Genomic DNA, 16,896 nt, shown 5'->3' with positions numbered 1-16,896 from the left:
AAAACTTAAAATTAGTATTTATGGTGTAGAATGTAAAGACTGGTAAAAACAAAGCTACTTTGAAACTGATGGTGGACTCCTAACTTCAACAGGACCAGAGTTTAACTGAATACTTTGAATCCTTGAAACAATCTGACTGTTTTGTCTCAGCTTATTAACAATAAATACCATTTTCAGTTTTTCCTTCCTTAAAATTAATAATACTGAATAACACAAAAACCAGTTATAATACTCCTAAAATGTTTTTTCTCACTTTTAGGATTTTGAAGTGTATGTGTCTGACTCAAATGATTTTTAAAGAAGAAAAAATAAAAATGTTAAAAATTACTAACAGTCACAAGACATAATGCATGAAATTGTTAGATAAAACATCCAAAATATTAAGTGACAGGAAGCTGTCTGACTTGATATAGTTGAGCTTTCAGTTCCTGTTTTTCAAGTAGACAGTCTCCCAAGAAGTGAAGGGACTTTATTGGTGTTTATGAGCAAGTGATTTACAGTAATAACATGCGGCCTGCCATAAAAAAGGAAGGAAAAGGAGCATGAAATCAGCTACTTAGAAAATACCTTAAATGTACTACTGAATATTCGTTCCTGGAAATATATCAAATTGTTGTATCACAATATGGAGTATAAAGGAAACCTGTCTATCGCTGAACTTTACACAGATAATAAATAAAAAAGGATAGCTTAATTCGGCCTTTTATGTCCTGTTGTCTACAAATATTGCCTATTGTGACAAGAATGTTGTGCTTAGTTGTCAAAATATTAATGTTTTAAATAGTGCCACAAGATAAGGTAAAAATGACTGTTACTACATATGAACAATACTTTTTGTATAAACAAACAAAATATTTGAATATGAGCTCTAAAAGTCGTAAGCTTTGATTTTTGTACAAAACAACAATCTCAGGCTCGAGCCAGAATGATGGTGTGGAATGTAAATGCCTGCTCTGTAATTCTGAGAGCATCAATGAACATCAACAAGCAGACTATTAAATTCTCACCTGCTAAACCAGGAATATGTTAATTTACTGAAGAAAAAAACATTTTCTTCAGGGCTACATTTCTGTTTAATAAAGAAAAAAAGGAAAAAGTATTAATGTTACTTGAAAGACTGAAGAAAAAAGTTGTGTTTTTTCTTTTACTAAACATGTAGTTTTCAGGAGCTATTTAATTTGGAGCTATAATAGCTTTTATACCTACAGTTCTTTCTATTGTCTTCTCTCAGGAACACACTCTAACACAAGGTACAAGTAATGAAAGAGATCTACAGTCTCATGACTTACTAGAACAACTTAACTCACTGTAAGAGCATATTAACCACCATCTCCGCTCGATTTTACACTGTTTACACATACCCTAGAGTATGATCACACCAACAGTAAAGCACGTGAGTTTTACTCGATGATCCTCATGGCTCCCTTCCAACTTGAGATATTCTCTGATTCTATGATTCTGTGTCCAATACACGCAAACCTTTCTTAAATCTTTGCTGGTTAAAATCTTGACTTTTTTTTCACTTATTTGAAAACTTAGCTATTGGAAGTTATCAACTTCAAAGCAAACTTCTTTCAGACATGACATTAAGTACCACTATCATGTACTGTACATATAAAGGAGGAGAAGGATATGAGGTTTGTGCACTGCTGCCAATTTCCTAAGTCACTGGAGATAAGTGCAATAGAGGCAAATAGATATGAACTCTCCCATACTTTTTGAGGGATGTGTATCCACACCCAAGAACGACTTCAGCACACCTAGACAGGAAATTCTGTCCTTTAGTAAGTACCGGCTTCCGGCTTAAAATAATTTCTAACATAAAGACGCAGTTACAGATCTTTTCAGCAGGTGGTGTAAAAAACCCACCTATATCAAAAATGTATGTTGAGGGAGCTCTGAGATCCTGTATGTTTTCCACAATTTTTCTTGTACTTCCAATGAAAAGCAAATTATTAAATGATCAGCCAAGAAACAAATAAACAACAAGTATGTATGCCCTCCTTCTCTAATAAAGATATCTTCTTGTGCCTCTGCTTGCTCTTCGCTATCAGATATAAACGTTCACCATGGTCCATTACGATTTCTGAATTTTACATCCAAACAGCATCGTTTGTCTAACTATCCATTTTACTACTGAAGAATACAGCCGAAGTCATGGACACAAACACTCCTTGCTCAAATCTTATTCCTACCCGTGCCACAGCTCCTATTCCCTTCATTATTATAAGAAATACTGGAACGAAACGCTGGCCTAAAGATTTACTCCCTCCTTCGAAATTCAAAGGATACATCCCAGTCGCCATTAGCGGTGATTATTTTATTTTGACGCAGCTCTATCATGAAACCTACGCGAAACCCCATTAAAGCTGGCACTGCCAGTATCCCCGGCAGGGAGCCGGCGGCTGGCTCTCTCCCTGGTCATCAGGCAGGCTTCCGGGGGGGAGGTCGCCCACCCTCCTCCCCGCTCGCCCCCTCCGCGCTCCGTCACCTTCTTGCCGCTGGGATTCAGGCGCTCGTAGCAGCCGCTCTGCCTCCCAGGGGAGGCGGCCATGGCTCCCGCCCGAAGCGGATGCTGCCACCCCGGGCAGCCGGTGGCGGAGGAGGGAGGCGGGAGGCGGCCGGCGGGGGAGGCGCGGTGAGGGCGGCTGCCGCGGCCTTTCCCCGGAGCTTGGAAATAGAGGGGACTGTGGCTTCCCAGCCCCACGGGGCCCGAGGAGGGAGGCAGCCGATAGCTCTGCAGCCACGGCCGAGCCCTACGTTTTAGTGCATTTAAGTCATTTTGTGCCATAAAACGCGACCTGCAGCTGCCGAGGGAAGGGTCTGCCTGTGATTTTTGTCTCGTTGGTGTTATTTCGTGTGTTGTGCCAGTGAGCAAAGTGAACTGGAGAGGGAACTGTATGCGGTGGTATGGGCAAATGGGTGGTATGAAAGCAAATGCCCTCTTGTCGACCAAAGGACTCCAGCTGGGACTGGCAAGTGAAACTTGGGCATTTCTGTAGAACCTGCACTAGGAGCTCTGGCAGATTGTGTATCAGATCAGCAAATTTTGACCTTTGTTACTTCCTAATACTCTGTAGTTTTCCTTTTTGGAGGCTTCATACAACTTGTTCACTAGTATTTAAGTTTAGGTAGGAAAGAAGCTGTAATAGTGATTTCCATTGCTGTATTTTTTTCCTGAACATACAGTTTTTCCAAAAGTTAATAAAAATTGGTATCTTTTACTCTATAATTAATATAGCACCTCCTCTTTGACTCTTGTTACTTACCGCCTTAAATGAGAATGCATTATTGAGTGCAGTGATACTGATTTGTCAAAAGTTTGGGAGGTTGTAATGGAAATGACCATGCACCACATTCCATAAAATAAAATACAGAGAAACAAGTCTAAACACAAGACCTACGTGATAGCAGGGGAAGCAAGGCCTTGTGGCCAGCCAGTAGCATGGGAAGTGAAAGACCAGGACAAAATAAAAATAATTTAGAATCGGAACTAACATAGAAAACATTAATTTCATAAAAAATTATAAAAGTGACTGAAACAGATGGGGCTTTAAAAAATATTTGGGCAAGGCCAAACTCAAGTGATATTTTTTGTTGTTGTTTCCAGTATTTCATTTCTTAAACATGGTGACAATGTAATCAAAATATCATTGGGGCCCTTACTAAAGTGATGTCTGAAGTTAACAGATGTACAAAAGAAATTTAGTTATGGCTAAAGTAATTTTAGCACATTCCCACATGCCCAGCTTTTCTTCTTCTAACACACTGATGAGTTTTCAGTAAGTGGATATTGAGAGGTGTTAAAATCCATACGTCTCTCAGGAAGCAAAAAAGAAAAAAGAAAAAAAAAATAAAGATGGGAAGAGAGAAGGTAAGAAAAATTACTTCCTTAGAAGAACTGTATTTTTTTTTTTTATCAGCCATATGCAACATGATCCTCCTTGACATTCCTTTTGTAGAGTACAGTTGCACAGAACATATTATCTATCCACTAGGGAAGCCTGATAAAGACACATTAGCATAGACCTGACTAGGCTTCTCTTTCTGTAGGCTGACTGGTTTGGGCATCCATCTGTTTTCTCTTTTGTCTGATGAACTTCACTGCTAACTCAAGCTATTGTTAGTGAACATATTCTTCCTCTACTTGATTATATTTAAATGTCTTTAACATAGGAAAAAGGGTAAAAGAATACGGTGTACTTTAATTTTTAACTTTTTCTATTGTGGCAACTTTTGTGATCAGTGACTTCCTGGTATAATGTCAGCATATAATGTCAGCAGTATCATCTCTGAAGAGAAGTTAGATTACATCTACATAGCTTAGTCCTAAAGCTACTGGGGGTGGGGGGAAAGGGGAAAGTTAAAGAGGCAAGTGTTTGTGTGGAAGGCTAGAGGGAAAAAGGGAAAGGGACTGGGCAGACTTGGCAAGTTTCTTAAAACATAAGGCATAAATCATATTTAAGGCACAAACCTTTGTTATGTAAGTTCTCTCTGTAGAAGGTTGAATTAACTTGCTAGTGGCACTGCAAGAGTGCCATACTGTGGCGTTATAGGAATGTCTCTTAGGCTCAAGAAGTAATCCTTTTGGGAAGTAAAAAGCTGTGTCTTGATAAAGTGATTGTATTAGCTGTGATTTATCTTATCAGACAAAATAGAAATCACTGCAAGCTAAACGTTCTTCCATTTCTATAACTTATTTAGGCTTGTAAAACACACTGCCTTTAAACCAGTAAACTTGGATATTCTTTCTCAATATCGGTGTAAGGACGAAAAGTATTCCTTTCAAGCAACCCAATCTTATAACCAAGAAAACTGAGTTGGACAAAACAAAAATCCATTTTTACTGTGAGGTTTGCTTTGAAGCCTATACCTAATCTGGAGACTTAACATTAAGTAGTATTAAATAGCTTAAAACTAAGTTTTTTGCTTTCTCATATAATAGGATCTTAAAAGTGTTTCACCTGTGCTTGGTATTGTATAAGACAATACCTCTGTATCTGTCTATAGGTTGTTTGTGGCAGTTGTTAAAGACAGAAAATAGGTCATTTCACTATCTTGATTTATCATGATATGAGATTTATTTTTTTGAGTTTATTGTTCCTCTGCTAAACAAGGGAAAAACTCTTCTTAAGAGGTAGTACTAACTCCACTGACTCATGTTTTTGTGCCATCAGATATTAATTTTTTCAACCAGTTGTTACAATGAACATTTAGACTCGCAAATAAGCAAATAAAACACCAGAGAGTAACTTGAAAGATGCATATATATATGCATGTAGTTCTAGTCAGTACATACTGCAGCCATAAAGTACATACATTCAGGTATTCATAGATATGTAAGTCTCAGGTGCAAATGTCCATATTTTACCTCAAATTTACTACTGGAAATAAACAGTTCCAATAACCAGACAAGGTGATCCTAATTGAAAGTAACAGCAGAGCTAGATCAGAAAAAAGTTATAGGTGTTGATACTTCAGTGACAGGCACACCTCTGATGTGACACTTGGAATTTCTAGCCCACTTCAGTTCTTCAATGGCTCCATAAAATTCTTACACCATTCATAAAAATACCTTCCATAAGTGGTGGAAGTGATATATAGGCTTCATGAGTGGCTGAAATTATGTGTTTTCATAAAGTCTCCATATTGGTGAAATAATAGCCTTCCATGATTCTTAGAGGCGTGGAACCAACTCATTTTTTTTCCTTTATTAGCAAAACTTTATCTTCTTAAATGTTTTCTGTACCTTAAATAGTACTTCCCTCTTTAAATAGGTTGAGATTAAATAAAGTATCAGTACACTTTATGCATAACATATTTCAAAAATAATGTGAATCTTGAACATTCCTTTTTAATAAAGTGCAAAGATGAAAGACTGAATTTCTCCCAAATAAAAATATAAAATATAATTTAAAATTTAACAAAAAAAAAGAAAAAAAATGAATACAGTTATCCAGTATTAATGTGTCTTTTTCTTGGCTTTGTGCTTCTTGTATTTTTGGTCACGTTCTCTTTGTCTCATTTTGTCATCCTCAATACTAGTGTCACTGTCACAGCTTTGCTGTTCTCTCTTTCTTTTAGAGGTGCTTTCATCCTCCTGGTGCACTTCACAGTCACTTGAATGTGGCAGGGCCAATTCAAAAGTACTCTGTGCAGACTTAAAATTTGCAGCTTGATTCTGATAAGGAGAAAAGGATAAATTTGAAGGCAGTGGCGGAGTCATCTGATAGTAAGGAAATTGTTGACCCATTGGACTCTGCACTGTGTACTGCTGTGCTAAAAAATAGTTCATCTAGAGAAACAGAAACTTGAGTTGTTAACATTGTAAAGAGGAATTCCGAGGAGTTTAATTTTGCATGCATTACAGCTTCTACAATGAAAATACTGATAAGTTATGAAATAACAACATATAACGTTTGAGAATAAAGATTCTGTATTTTATTATATCAACTAGTATGGTTGGAAAAGGTAGACAGTCTTTCATAGCAACGTTGGAACAGAGACGTAATCTAATTTAAGATTAAACTGCCAGTTAGTCTTTGTGTAAGGTAATCAAACATGGCATTCCTTTCATGTCTTCATCTATGTATGTTATAAACATTTGTAACTGTGATGCCTATTGTTAATGTAAAGACATGCACATATGCCATTTTTTTTAACCTGGTTTAACTAATTTTAATGTGGAACATAGCGTTCCAACAAGGTATAGCGAATCCCTAGATCAAAGCACTTGGAATGATGCAGGAAGTGCCCAGCTTCTTGCTACAGCCCCTGTAGTATCCCAAGAGTCCCTCTCATATAAAATGCAAAGCCCAAATACAGAAATAGAATTACAAAGAGCGGCCTTTTACTGACCGGCAGTGACTGGAAAAATTATGGGTAGCATGTCTGAGTCTGTTACATGTACAGGCAGACTCGAAGTGAGTAACCTGCCTGGCTCATGTAAATAACAGTGAAGCAGATGTGTGAGAGGGCACATGTGAGGAACTCGCTTCCTGCTGAGGCTGCAACAAACTATCATTGGAGAAATACTGAAATATCATCCCTCCCAGTAAGCAGAAAATGGGATGCTGTTGGTCATATGTGCTGGTCAGCTGAGTTTGCTCTCAGTGTTTACGTACAGCATTGCAGCTAGGAGTGAGTTTATTGGTGAGTAGAATGGGGGAGAAGGTACACTCCCAAGCCTTCCAACCAGAGCGGAGGGGATGGGAAAGTTTGTGCAAGCACCAGCTCTTCTGAAGGTGCAGCCTGGTAAGAGGGGAGGCAATCTGCCACTGCAGCTGTGTAAGGAGGAACAGACCCTCTCCATTTTGCTGCTCAGATTGGAACTAGCAAGAGTAATGTACCCAGACTTCATCCTTGCTACAGTTACCAAGGGCTGGCCATCCTCCAGTCAGACTGGGTGGCTGCAGTGCTGTCCAGAGCTGGTACCTCACACTAAATGCTGGGTTTCTTCAGTCCTACAGATCCATACTCATCAGATTCAGAAGCTCCATGATGTGTTTGGTGAGTAGGGTTTGGCCCACAGGCTGCCATCTGAAGAGACCAGATCACTTGCCTTGTAGAATATCTCAAGACTGAAGAGATTAGGACAAGAATTGCTCTGTGTGCCAGGGTCTGTGGGAGGGGAAGTGGCACATGGGTTCTGTCTACTGCTGTGAAATTAAATTGTGAATGTGAGAACTGCAGGGACATGAAGAACTTCAGGCCAGGAACCCTCAAAGTGTTGTTGCCCTAACTTGCCCAGTGGCGATTTGTTGGGGGAGTTTTAGGACATCTGAAAGCTCTGCTGGGCATTTCTGAATTGAGTAGAAGAGATAAGAGGTTCCCTGAATTAATTAGCCATATATGAAGAAGGTATTGCTTGCATGATTGTAATTTTACTAGGTTAGGTTGTCTCACAAAGGAGACTTGTTTTGGAACACAGCACAGGAAAGCACTCTGTCTGTAGACTGATATTTTTAGCCTCCCTAAGCTATATATCTTTAAGACATTCCTGCACAAAGAAAATAGTTTGGTTTAGTAGTACCCATTAGTGCTAAAATAAGCACACCTAACACAGTCAAAGTTAGCAGCCTACACCACATTTTGAAACATTAAATAAGCACTGTTGTTTGCAGAAATGCAGAATACCTTCAGCTTCATTAAAAAGCTCCCAAATTTTAACTTTTAACACAAACTCACCATCTTTTGGAAGCCTGAGTATTCATAAGGTAAACTATTGTTCATTGGAAAAGGAGTAACAGGAAATGGAGGATTTCCATAAGGCTCCTGACACCTAGGAAAAACAAGCAAATGTACAAACACTAGACATCCACCACAAAATGCTTACCAGAGTGCTAAGTCTTAACTCTTGGGCTATAATGAGTATATCCAAAAGGACGACTGAGATATTAACTGAAATTGCATGAAAAACATTGTAAGGAAAATACACCCAAAGGCTCAATTAATGAGTAATCCTCACATGTACTTAAGTGGAGACACAAAAGTGTTCTGGATTTCACCATGGGAGTTCAGCTTCCACAGAGTTCTGTCACATTTGTAAATAAAATGTTATAACATTGAAAATATTTAATCTGGGGTATTCAGACTTCCATTATAACAGATTTATATCTCTGCATTCATATGTCCATGAAAGCTGCTTGTACATATACACACAAAAAATACAGATATAAACTCAGTGGGGTTTAAAAAGATAATCTCTGTTGTCATATTTTTTTTCCTTTAACAAATGCAAATATTTTTAGTACAAGCACCGCATTTCAGTATTCTCTGATGGTCTTGTATCTTGCAGAAACAAAGAAAGAATGGAAAATTCAAGCTAACTGAACTTCTGGCAAGCTAAGCAACCAAACATTAATTAGAGCCTGTTGCAAGTCATCAGTAGGGATGCAACTATAGCATGCAACAGCTGTTCTAATGAAAAGCCTAAAGATTGCTCAGTTGCATCAATTGACTTAATAAGATTTTTAAAAAATTATAATCATGCAGTTCATTCACAGGTTATCTTTGTTACCTATATGAAGGTGAATATAAGTCAATATAGTTCTCAAAACCATGTGTAGGGCTGTTTAGTTCTGAGTGAGAACTCCCTGTAAATAAGACAAAAGCATAATGACTATTCAGTTACAACTATTCAATTAAAAACTTAAAACCACAGAAAGTGTTCTGTGTCATTTGCAGTGTGCTAGTGTATCTAAGCTAGTACATAAAGATATGGCACCTTTTTATGGCAGATAATCTATACCATCCTTGCTGCTTGAAAATGTTCATTTATCATTTATTCACTTACAGAAGCATAAATCAGGGCTGTTAAAGTAATCAAGAACAGAATAATTCCCATTCAGTTACAGACACGGGAGATGCTTCTGATTTTAGGAACCTCAGCCATTTTACTTAAACCCAGCAACTGCTCTTTACAGCCTCTGAGTAAGGACTGGCACAGTGGGAACATGAGTCCTTAATGTTTGGGTTGCCAAGGCTGCCTGATCATTAGCTTTCTAGGTGGTTTATTTTCATAAACATAAAACAAAGAATGTGACCTTGATTTGACTATATTCCTCAAAATATAATACAATCTCTTCCATTTAAGAGCTCTGGTAACTCTGTGGCTTTAGTATAAAAACTATCAAACAGGTTGATAGTTGCTGCACTTGCCAAATCAACTTTTCCTGCCAGACTGTAAGTTAAAGTCACAACCTGACTCATAAATGTAATCTGGCATGAAAACCTGTGTTGCTATGTTTTCCATATGGTGTGGTCTGAGCTGGCTTGCAAGCTATGCTGTTCTGAACCAACCTATTGTATTCTCTTAGTAAACAAAAAAATACAAAGACTGAATCCTTCCCTATGCAAAAGTCACAAGAAGTTTTTGTTTCTTAGAAAGAATGGACTGTAATTTGTTCAACTGTAAATCATCATCTTCATAAAAGACTATAGGATTCAAAAATAGTCACTAAAAAGTAAAAAATTTACAAAGACTTGGTGAGACTACTAAACATACCAAACCGATACTGCACTTTAATTGGTCTTCCATACAAGCGGATTCCATTCAGCAAAGCTATTGCATAAGGCACTGACACTTTGTGCTTAAAGCAGACAAATCCAAAAGACTTAGGTTTTCCTTCTTTGTCCTTACAAATCGTCACTTTGGTTAAAGGTCCAGCCTGAAAGAAATTTGTATTATTTTCTCACAGAAATTAACAGAGATTGACACTTCATTCTGTTTTGAATATTTAATAATGATGTATATTTTGTCATAAACAGTGTAAGTTTCTAAGAATCTCTACCTAATTTTGAAAATCTCTCTCCATATTCCCCAAGCTCAAATTCTACAAACAAAAATCAGCTCCACAAATGTTAAATGGGAACCAAGCATCGGTCTACAGCTAATGTTTAGTCTTTAATAATGGGGGGGGGGGGATTATTTTTAAAATATAATGATGATTGCTGCTGCAAGGGGAAGACTAATTTACTGACTCCATAGCAGAAGTCATTTTATGCATGTACAGCTGTTAGTACAACTACTACAGAGAATTTTTGGACAGCATAATAACTAACCTGACTGATAATACTAGCTATGCAGAGTGACCTACTCCATTAATATGCTTCTCTTTTACTCTTGCTTGAATTTCTAAAATGGGCAGCATCAACACTGTGGGAAAGCAAACCCAAGTAGAGAGAAGTGCTTCTGGAACCACCACAAGTTTTCTGTACTGCCTGACCCTCATCACAACTGCATGGCAAGGAATCAAGAGACTCCATCATCTCATCAGAGATAACATATTGTTTCTGCCCTCCTGCCAGACACCTCACAATAGCCCCCAAACCCCACCAACAAAACAGAACTCCAAACCCTTTCGCTGAAATATCTTCCATTGAAAAGAAGTTCCATCTCTGCCTACACACACCATTTTAATCCTTGCATAGTACTTCTAGAACCAAATTAAAGCAGTGATATTCCATAAATACTGGCTCAATTTTCAAAGAAACTGTCATTTTCATAACAGATATCAAAGATGATTAGTTTTCTCTACAGAAGACTGAGTCACTGCATTAATCACTGAATTAACAGTTTCTCATCAAAACAAACAATGCATCTGTACCTCTGATTTAGCCGAGTAAAAAGAAATGGCCAACAACAGTCTCCTGCCACAGCTCAGGAGTATTAAGGATGCCACAAGTTAACTTTAGGAGGATATAATATCCAGATGAGCAATGAACTGACAGAAGTTACAAAAAATCCACTAGTAAAAATAAAATTTAAAAAAATCACCAACTGTCTAAATTACTGTAGTAGATGGAAAATTCATTGTTCTGAAGCAAAAAATAGCACTCATTGGTAGAAGTGGCTTCCACTACTACTGCTGACACGAGATGTGCTTTTCAGTAAAAGTCACTCAAAAGTCATCTATAGCTTCAGGCAAATACAAGTTAACTCATACCAGCTTTACAGCAATTAAACTGCATAAACAGTTAAACATTCAAAATAAACACACAGCATATGCTCAGATGAAAGAAGTAAGGCACAGAAAGTAATTTATTATTCTGCATTTTCAACAATTACTGTCAAACAACAAATGTGTAATTTATCTGCTTTGAGCATTTAGTGATGATGTGGAACCATCTCCCTTTGTATACCCTCCATGTTGTCAGACTGAAGACATTAAGGATTGTCATGTGATAATAATGTTGCGTGCTTTTGCCACCTGTGTATAAACTACTCAAATGAGGTGCTTTTGCTGAAAAATGAAACACTCCCCTCTCTGCCTCCAACCCTGGTGAAAGTAGGGAAGTCATAGAGACAAACATAAAGGATCAAAAATAATGTACCGTTTTTTATTATTGGTGCAGAGGGTAATCAGGCCATACAGAAATGGATACTACCTAGGTTGTCCTGTGCAGTGAATCTTCAAAATATTGATCTTGTCTTTCCAAATATCTTGAAGTTTGGTGGAGGTTTTTTGTTTGGTTGGGATTTTTTGTCATCATTTGCTTTTTTTTTTAAATAATGGATTTCAGTAAGATTCTGACATGCTTATTTTTGCTTGAGTTGATTCTTTTTATGTTGTTGTTCTGCACTACACTGCATTTTTAATAAAAATGACATCTCTCCAGTCTTCTGGTTATTATTTGCCTAACGAAGAGGATGTGGTTTTTCAAGAACTAGAAGCAACAAACTCAAGTCCTTTGCAGATCAGTCTTTTAAGTATGTAGTCTTCCTGTTCATAAATAAAAATATTAATAGTTTAGAAGTAATAATAAATACTTGCTCCCAATTTGATGGGGAAAAAGCTACAGGTCAGGAGTGCATCTTTAGGACTATACCACAGCAGGAATGTTGAACTGTGTACTTCCCAGGAAAGGACTTCTGTACCAGAATTTGTGTGGTATTACTAATGTCCCCTGGTAAGGCAAGCTTTCTTAACATCTAAAGTTAAAAAACAGACTACTGTTTAGTATTGGAAACAGGCAGGAATACTGGATAGAAAATGGGAAGGAAAAAAAAAAAAAGAAAAACCAACTGTTTCTTTGATAGTTTTATGGAAAAATTAAAAGCTGAAAGTTAGGAAGAGAGGGGAAGAGATATAACTCCAAAGGGTTAGAATATACCAAAACAGAAAAGCTTTTCAATGCAAATAGGGTAACATGCTTAGATCTTGCCTAGTTAACAAGACAGCTTAATCAGTGGAATAAAAGTGATGAACAGAAATAGTTCTGATTACCAAATGAAAGAGCAAGAGAACAGATGATTCTGCCCACCTCTTTTTTCGCACTCTTTATTTTGCAAACACACCAGAAGGAAGCAATGTTCATTCTAAGACTGGGGGCAATTAGTGGATTGCAAGAAGCAGGTTTATCACCAAGCTGTTGGCTGAACCTGTCCAGTCAGAGTCTGGATGTAGATCACACCAGAAGGAAAAATCAAAACAAAACTCCAAACCAAATACACCATAAACAAATTCAGGAAAAGCCCATAATGAGCAACTATTGTCATCTTGAAATTTGATGTTTGTTTTAATGATATAATGCTTCCTCCTCTCCATATCCTGGCCGCTCTTTTCCTTACTACTTTCAAAGTAATAAACCCAGCTGTCAATACAAGACCAAAACTGAAGCCATGTCTGCGTCTTAACATTTTCTGTCTTCGTGGTTTTCCTCCCTCCTTGGCATAGTTTATTTCCAAAGAGAGAATTAAGCTCGGGTTTGAAACAGCCCAAGCACCTTATTTTTTTCCCACCACCTCCATGAAAACCTCACTGATGGAATTTTTAATGTCTTCTCAAGCATTAAACCATTTTGACACAAAGATCATTTAGGTGGAAGCCCAGAGCCAGAACATTACTACCGCCTCTCACACTTTATTAACAGTTTCAACCCCGCACAACACATTTTCAGGTTTTACCCTGAAAATGTTATTGATCAAAAGTTATTGATCAAAAATATTTTATTCACAATATAATTTGTAAAAGTGTAAAAAAGACTTTTTTTTTTTTTTTTTTTTACCTTTAAGATTTTAAAAACATCTTTAAACTATTTAACTTCCTCACTAACTTGGGGCCCACCTGCAGCCCCAAAACTTGCACGGCCAGGAAGAGCTAAGCCGAGGACGGAGAGACAGGCTCACGGAGCCGCAGCGGCGGCCGCCAACAGGCCGAACGGGGCAAGGGCTCCCCGCGGCCGCCAAGCGCCCTGCGGGCAGCAGCCCTGGCCCAGACGGCCGCCTTTCCGCTTTTCGGCCACTCGCAGCGCTGCGCTGCCGTAGCCGCTCCCGCAGCCTGAGGCCTCGCCTCGCCCCTGCCCGGCCCGGCCCCAGGGACAACACGGCCGCTGCGCCCGCTGGGGCCGCCGAGGCCTCCGCCCTGAGGGCCCGTCCCGCCCCTGGGGACCCGCCCTCCACCTGCAGGAAGAGCTCGTAGAGGATCTCCTCCCGCACTCGGCTCTCCAGGTTCCCAACGAACAGCGTCCGGTCCGCCTCCTCGGACCGCCCCGGCGAGGACATGGCGAGGCCGCTGCTGGTTCTCACCGAGAAAAGGGGTGGGGGGAGAGGCGCCCCCGCTGCCGTAAAGTGCCGCACGGCGGGGCGCGTTGCTAGGCAGCGGGCTCGGTGTCCTAGCAACGCGGGCGCGCGGGCTGCCGGCCGTCGTGTGTGAGGGGAGGAGCGTCGCGAAGAAACGGGGGCATGACCATGAGCCAGCAGTGTACCTTTGGCATCCTGGGGCGTATTAGGAGGGGGATGGTTAGGAGGTCGAGAGAGGTTCACCTGCCTTTCTACTCTGCCCTGGTGAGACCGCATCTGGAATATTGTGTCCAGTTCTGGGCCCCTCAGTTCAAGAAGGACAGGGAACTGCTGGAGAGAGTCCAGCACAGGGCAACAAAGATGATTACGGGAGTGGAGCAGGCTGCCCAGGGAGGTTGTGGAGTCTCCTTCTCTGGAGACATTCAGAACTGGCCTGGACGCCTTCCTGTGTAACCTCATCCAAGTGTTCCTGCTCTGGGAGGGAGATAGGACCAGATGATCTTTTGAGGTCACTTCCTAACATTCTGTGATTCTACAAATCCCACACCAGGCAGCACAGGCCTTTCCGGAGGCCCTATCACAGCTGCTGCAAGGCGTGGGGTTTATTTAACAGTGTTTTTGAGTGACACTAAGCATCCACTGAGGTGGTGCTGGGCAGGGCTGGCACTCGGTAGTGCCGTTATACTGTGGGGAACTTTGTCGTTTTAAGACGCTCATTTCATCTCCTTTTTGGCTTTTCCCTGCTGACCGGAAGAAAACGTTTATTATTGTCAGGCCCACGTATGTGTGTGCCCCCCGCAATGTTTCCTCCTCGGCCGTCAGGAGCCGCCATGGAGCCGTGAGGGGCTGGAAGGAACCGGCGTCACCTCAGGGGAGCAGGGCCCCCGCGCGGAGCTGCGGGTGCTGCAGCCGCCGGGGTGGGGCCGGAGGTCCAGGGCGTCAAAAACGTTCAAAGCCCCCGAGCTGTTTTCAGTCATTGGTATGATAAAGCATTGTGATAGTTACTAATGAAATACATATGTAAAGTGTCACGTGTTGTACGTTTCTCGATATTTAAAAAGAAAGGGAATGTGGTTGCTGTCTTAAGTTACGCCTGCCTTATAACCCACTGTTCCGTGGCTACAGTTTTCAAGCACATGCACACATTTAACATTTTATATGTATTTTTAAAGTGTTATTTTGCAAAGGAGCACATTTTCAGAAGTCATCCTGATGACAGCAATGTTAAAAAATTATTAAAGAATTTTTTTTCTCACCCCTCCAAGCCTACTACTTTGCCTCAGTGCCCATTATTTTTTAATGTAGGCTTAGTTACGGACTTGCCAAGTCTATTTGAAAAGGGATTATCAGTTTATGGGAATTACACACTTCAGTGTAAAATACACAGTGAGCCATAGTCATCTTCCAGCCAGTCAGGGTTTTTCCTTTTGTAATCTTTAGACAGCCTTTTTTCATAGTTAAACACACTGCATTGCAAAAGCCAGGTGTGATTTCATCTTGTCTGATAGGGAACAGCGCTGTTAAGCTAGTGGCTAGAGAGGAATTTTTCTGGAGAAGTGGCTTGGTTCATAAGAGAAATGAGAGTTGTTATGAGTATTGTTATTAGAATGGGATTTCCCAAGATTGCGAAATCCTTGGGGGTATGCATAAGATTAGAAGGGGAAATACATTTACACATGACCACAGATCAGGATATCAAGGCTTGCGTAAGAATTTGATCTTAATCTTGAAAACCACGCTGTAATGTTTTTAGCTGTTATGTTATCAGAAACTTTTTGGGGTAAACAGAAGTGTAAAAGTGCCATCCTGTTACCTGTAAATTGTAATCTTGTACTGTAATAAAATGAAGTTTTTATATATATGTTTTTTTCAACTTGAGTACTTGTCCAATCTTGAGAGTTTTTCAATAGCTAGTGGACTGTGTTCTCTCCCCAAAGCACCAGGGTTCATTCAGGAGGTACAGCTCCTGTGGCCCTGAGCACGATGGGACGCGGAGCGCTGAAGAGACAGTGCCGACAACCTCTGCTGCTTTACATAAGGCACTTTTGGGACAGGTAACTCTGAATTCCAGTGTGAGAAGTGTATCCTTGTGAGAAAAGCAGTGGATATAACAATATGCAGCAAAGCAGGGTAGGCAGTAGCTGAACTTTGAGAGCCTTGCGTCTGTTTGCGACAGTGTACTTGGAATTCAGGGTCTCCTTGAAGGATTTACCTGACAGTGGGATGTCGGTAGAAACTGCACTGTAAACAGTAACAGTTGTTAAGATTTATGAAATTCGAAGTGGCATAAGTGCCACTGTTGGTGAACAAAGTCCCCTTGTCATATGACAGAGAGGTGGGTCTGTCAAGCATGAGTTCAACATCCTGATTAATATCACAAAACTTTCTGGGTGTTGATTTAGTAAAGAAGTCCTTTCCTGAGACTGATTTCAGAGGGCTTTAAATCTGTTTCATGAGTCATTGTATCGACATGGGTAGTACAGTACTTTACTTACATGCGAGCTGGGCTTCTTGGTTTTCAGTTTGGGAGGCAACTTAGAATTTCCTTTCTTTTCCCCATTCATGCGTAAAAGAACAAATGTTTATTTATTCACAACTAATGGCATTAGGTATAAAGGCATATATGTAAGGTTTTCTTCTAGAATCAGGTGATTTGCTCTGGAATGAGCATGGCAGGTATTTTACTAGGGCTTATTAGCAGTTTGTTTTCGGTGGTGGTGAGCTCTCTGTGCTTTAACTGGTATATGAAAGTGTACCGTACATGGAGTGCATGCTGGGGCTGCCTATCTGGTGGTTGCTTGGTTGCACTAAGCTGCTGTTGTAACAATAATCTATGTTAAAATGTAGAGAGGGGAAGGAGCCAAAGTGATGCC

General features: G+C 39.9%; 2 protein-coding genes across 12 annotated transcripts in view; both read right to left on the bottom strand.

The window, feature by feature from the left end:
- LOC309439024 (multidrug resistance-associated protein 1-like) overlaps positions 1-2,599 on the bottom strand; it is a 40,820-nt gene extending 38,221 nt beyond the window's left edge. For 6 of the 10 annotated variants that reach the window (XM_082051122.1, XM_082051128.1, XM_082051125.1 and 3 more), the window contains exons 1-2: positions 2,492-2,599; positions 1,008-1,069 (exon numbers count right to left, since the gene is read on the bottom strand). In XM_082051122.1, coding sequence (XP_081907248.1) covers positions 1,008-1,069; positions 2,492-2,554 — 125 coding nt within the window. In that variant the 5' untranslated portion in view covers positions 2,555-2,599. Of the gene's footprint in view, positions 1-1,007; positions 1,070-1,361; positions 1,407-2,352; positions 2,401-2,491 lie in introns of those variants that run through there. The other 4 variants (XM_082051126.1, XM_082051130.1, XM_082051129.1 and 1 more) reach the window with 4 other exon arrangements.
- Positions 2,600-5,180: 2,581 nt separating this feature from the next.
- On the bottom strand, positions 5,181-14,005 carry RBM11 (RNA binding motif protein 11; the record flags this gene model as incomplete). Of its 2 annotated transcripts, none has more annotated exons than XM_082076034.1 (5): positions 5,181-6,295; positions 8,188-8,281; positions 9,020-9,095; positions 10,007-10,169; positions 13,904-14,005. In XM_082076034.1, 5 exons carry the CDS (start codon positions 14,003-14,005, stop codon positions 5,963-5,965), a joined length of 768 nt encoding a protein of 255 aa, XP_081932160.1. In that variant the 3' UTR covers positions 5,181-5,962. The 2 variants fall into 2 exon arrangements, with proteins under 2 accessions (XP_081932160.1, XP_081932161.1); XM_082076035.1 differs by having other exon boundaries at positions 5,181-6,181.
- Positions 14,006-16,896: the final 2,891 nt, after the last annotated feature.

The sequence above is a fragment of the Streptopelia decaocto genome (assembly GCF_964273445.1).
Source record: "Streptopelia decaocto genome assembly, chromosome: 1".
Classification (NCBI taxonomy): Eukaryota; Metazoa; Chordata; class Aves; order Columbiformes; family Columbidae; genus Streptopelia; species Streptopelia decaocto.
The sequence above is the reverse complement of the archived record's forward strand: the minus strand, read 5'-3'. Positions and strand labels throughout refer to the sequence as shown.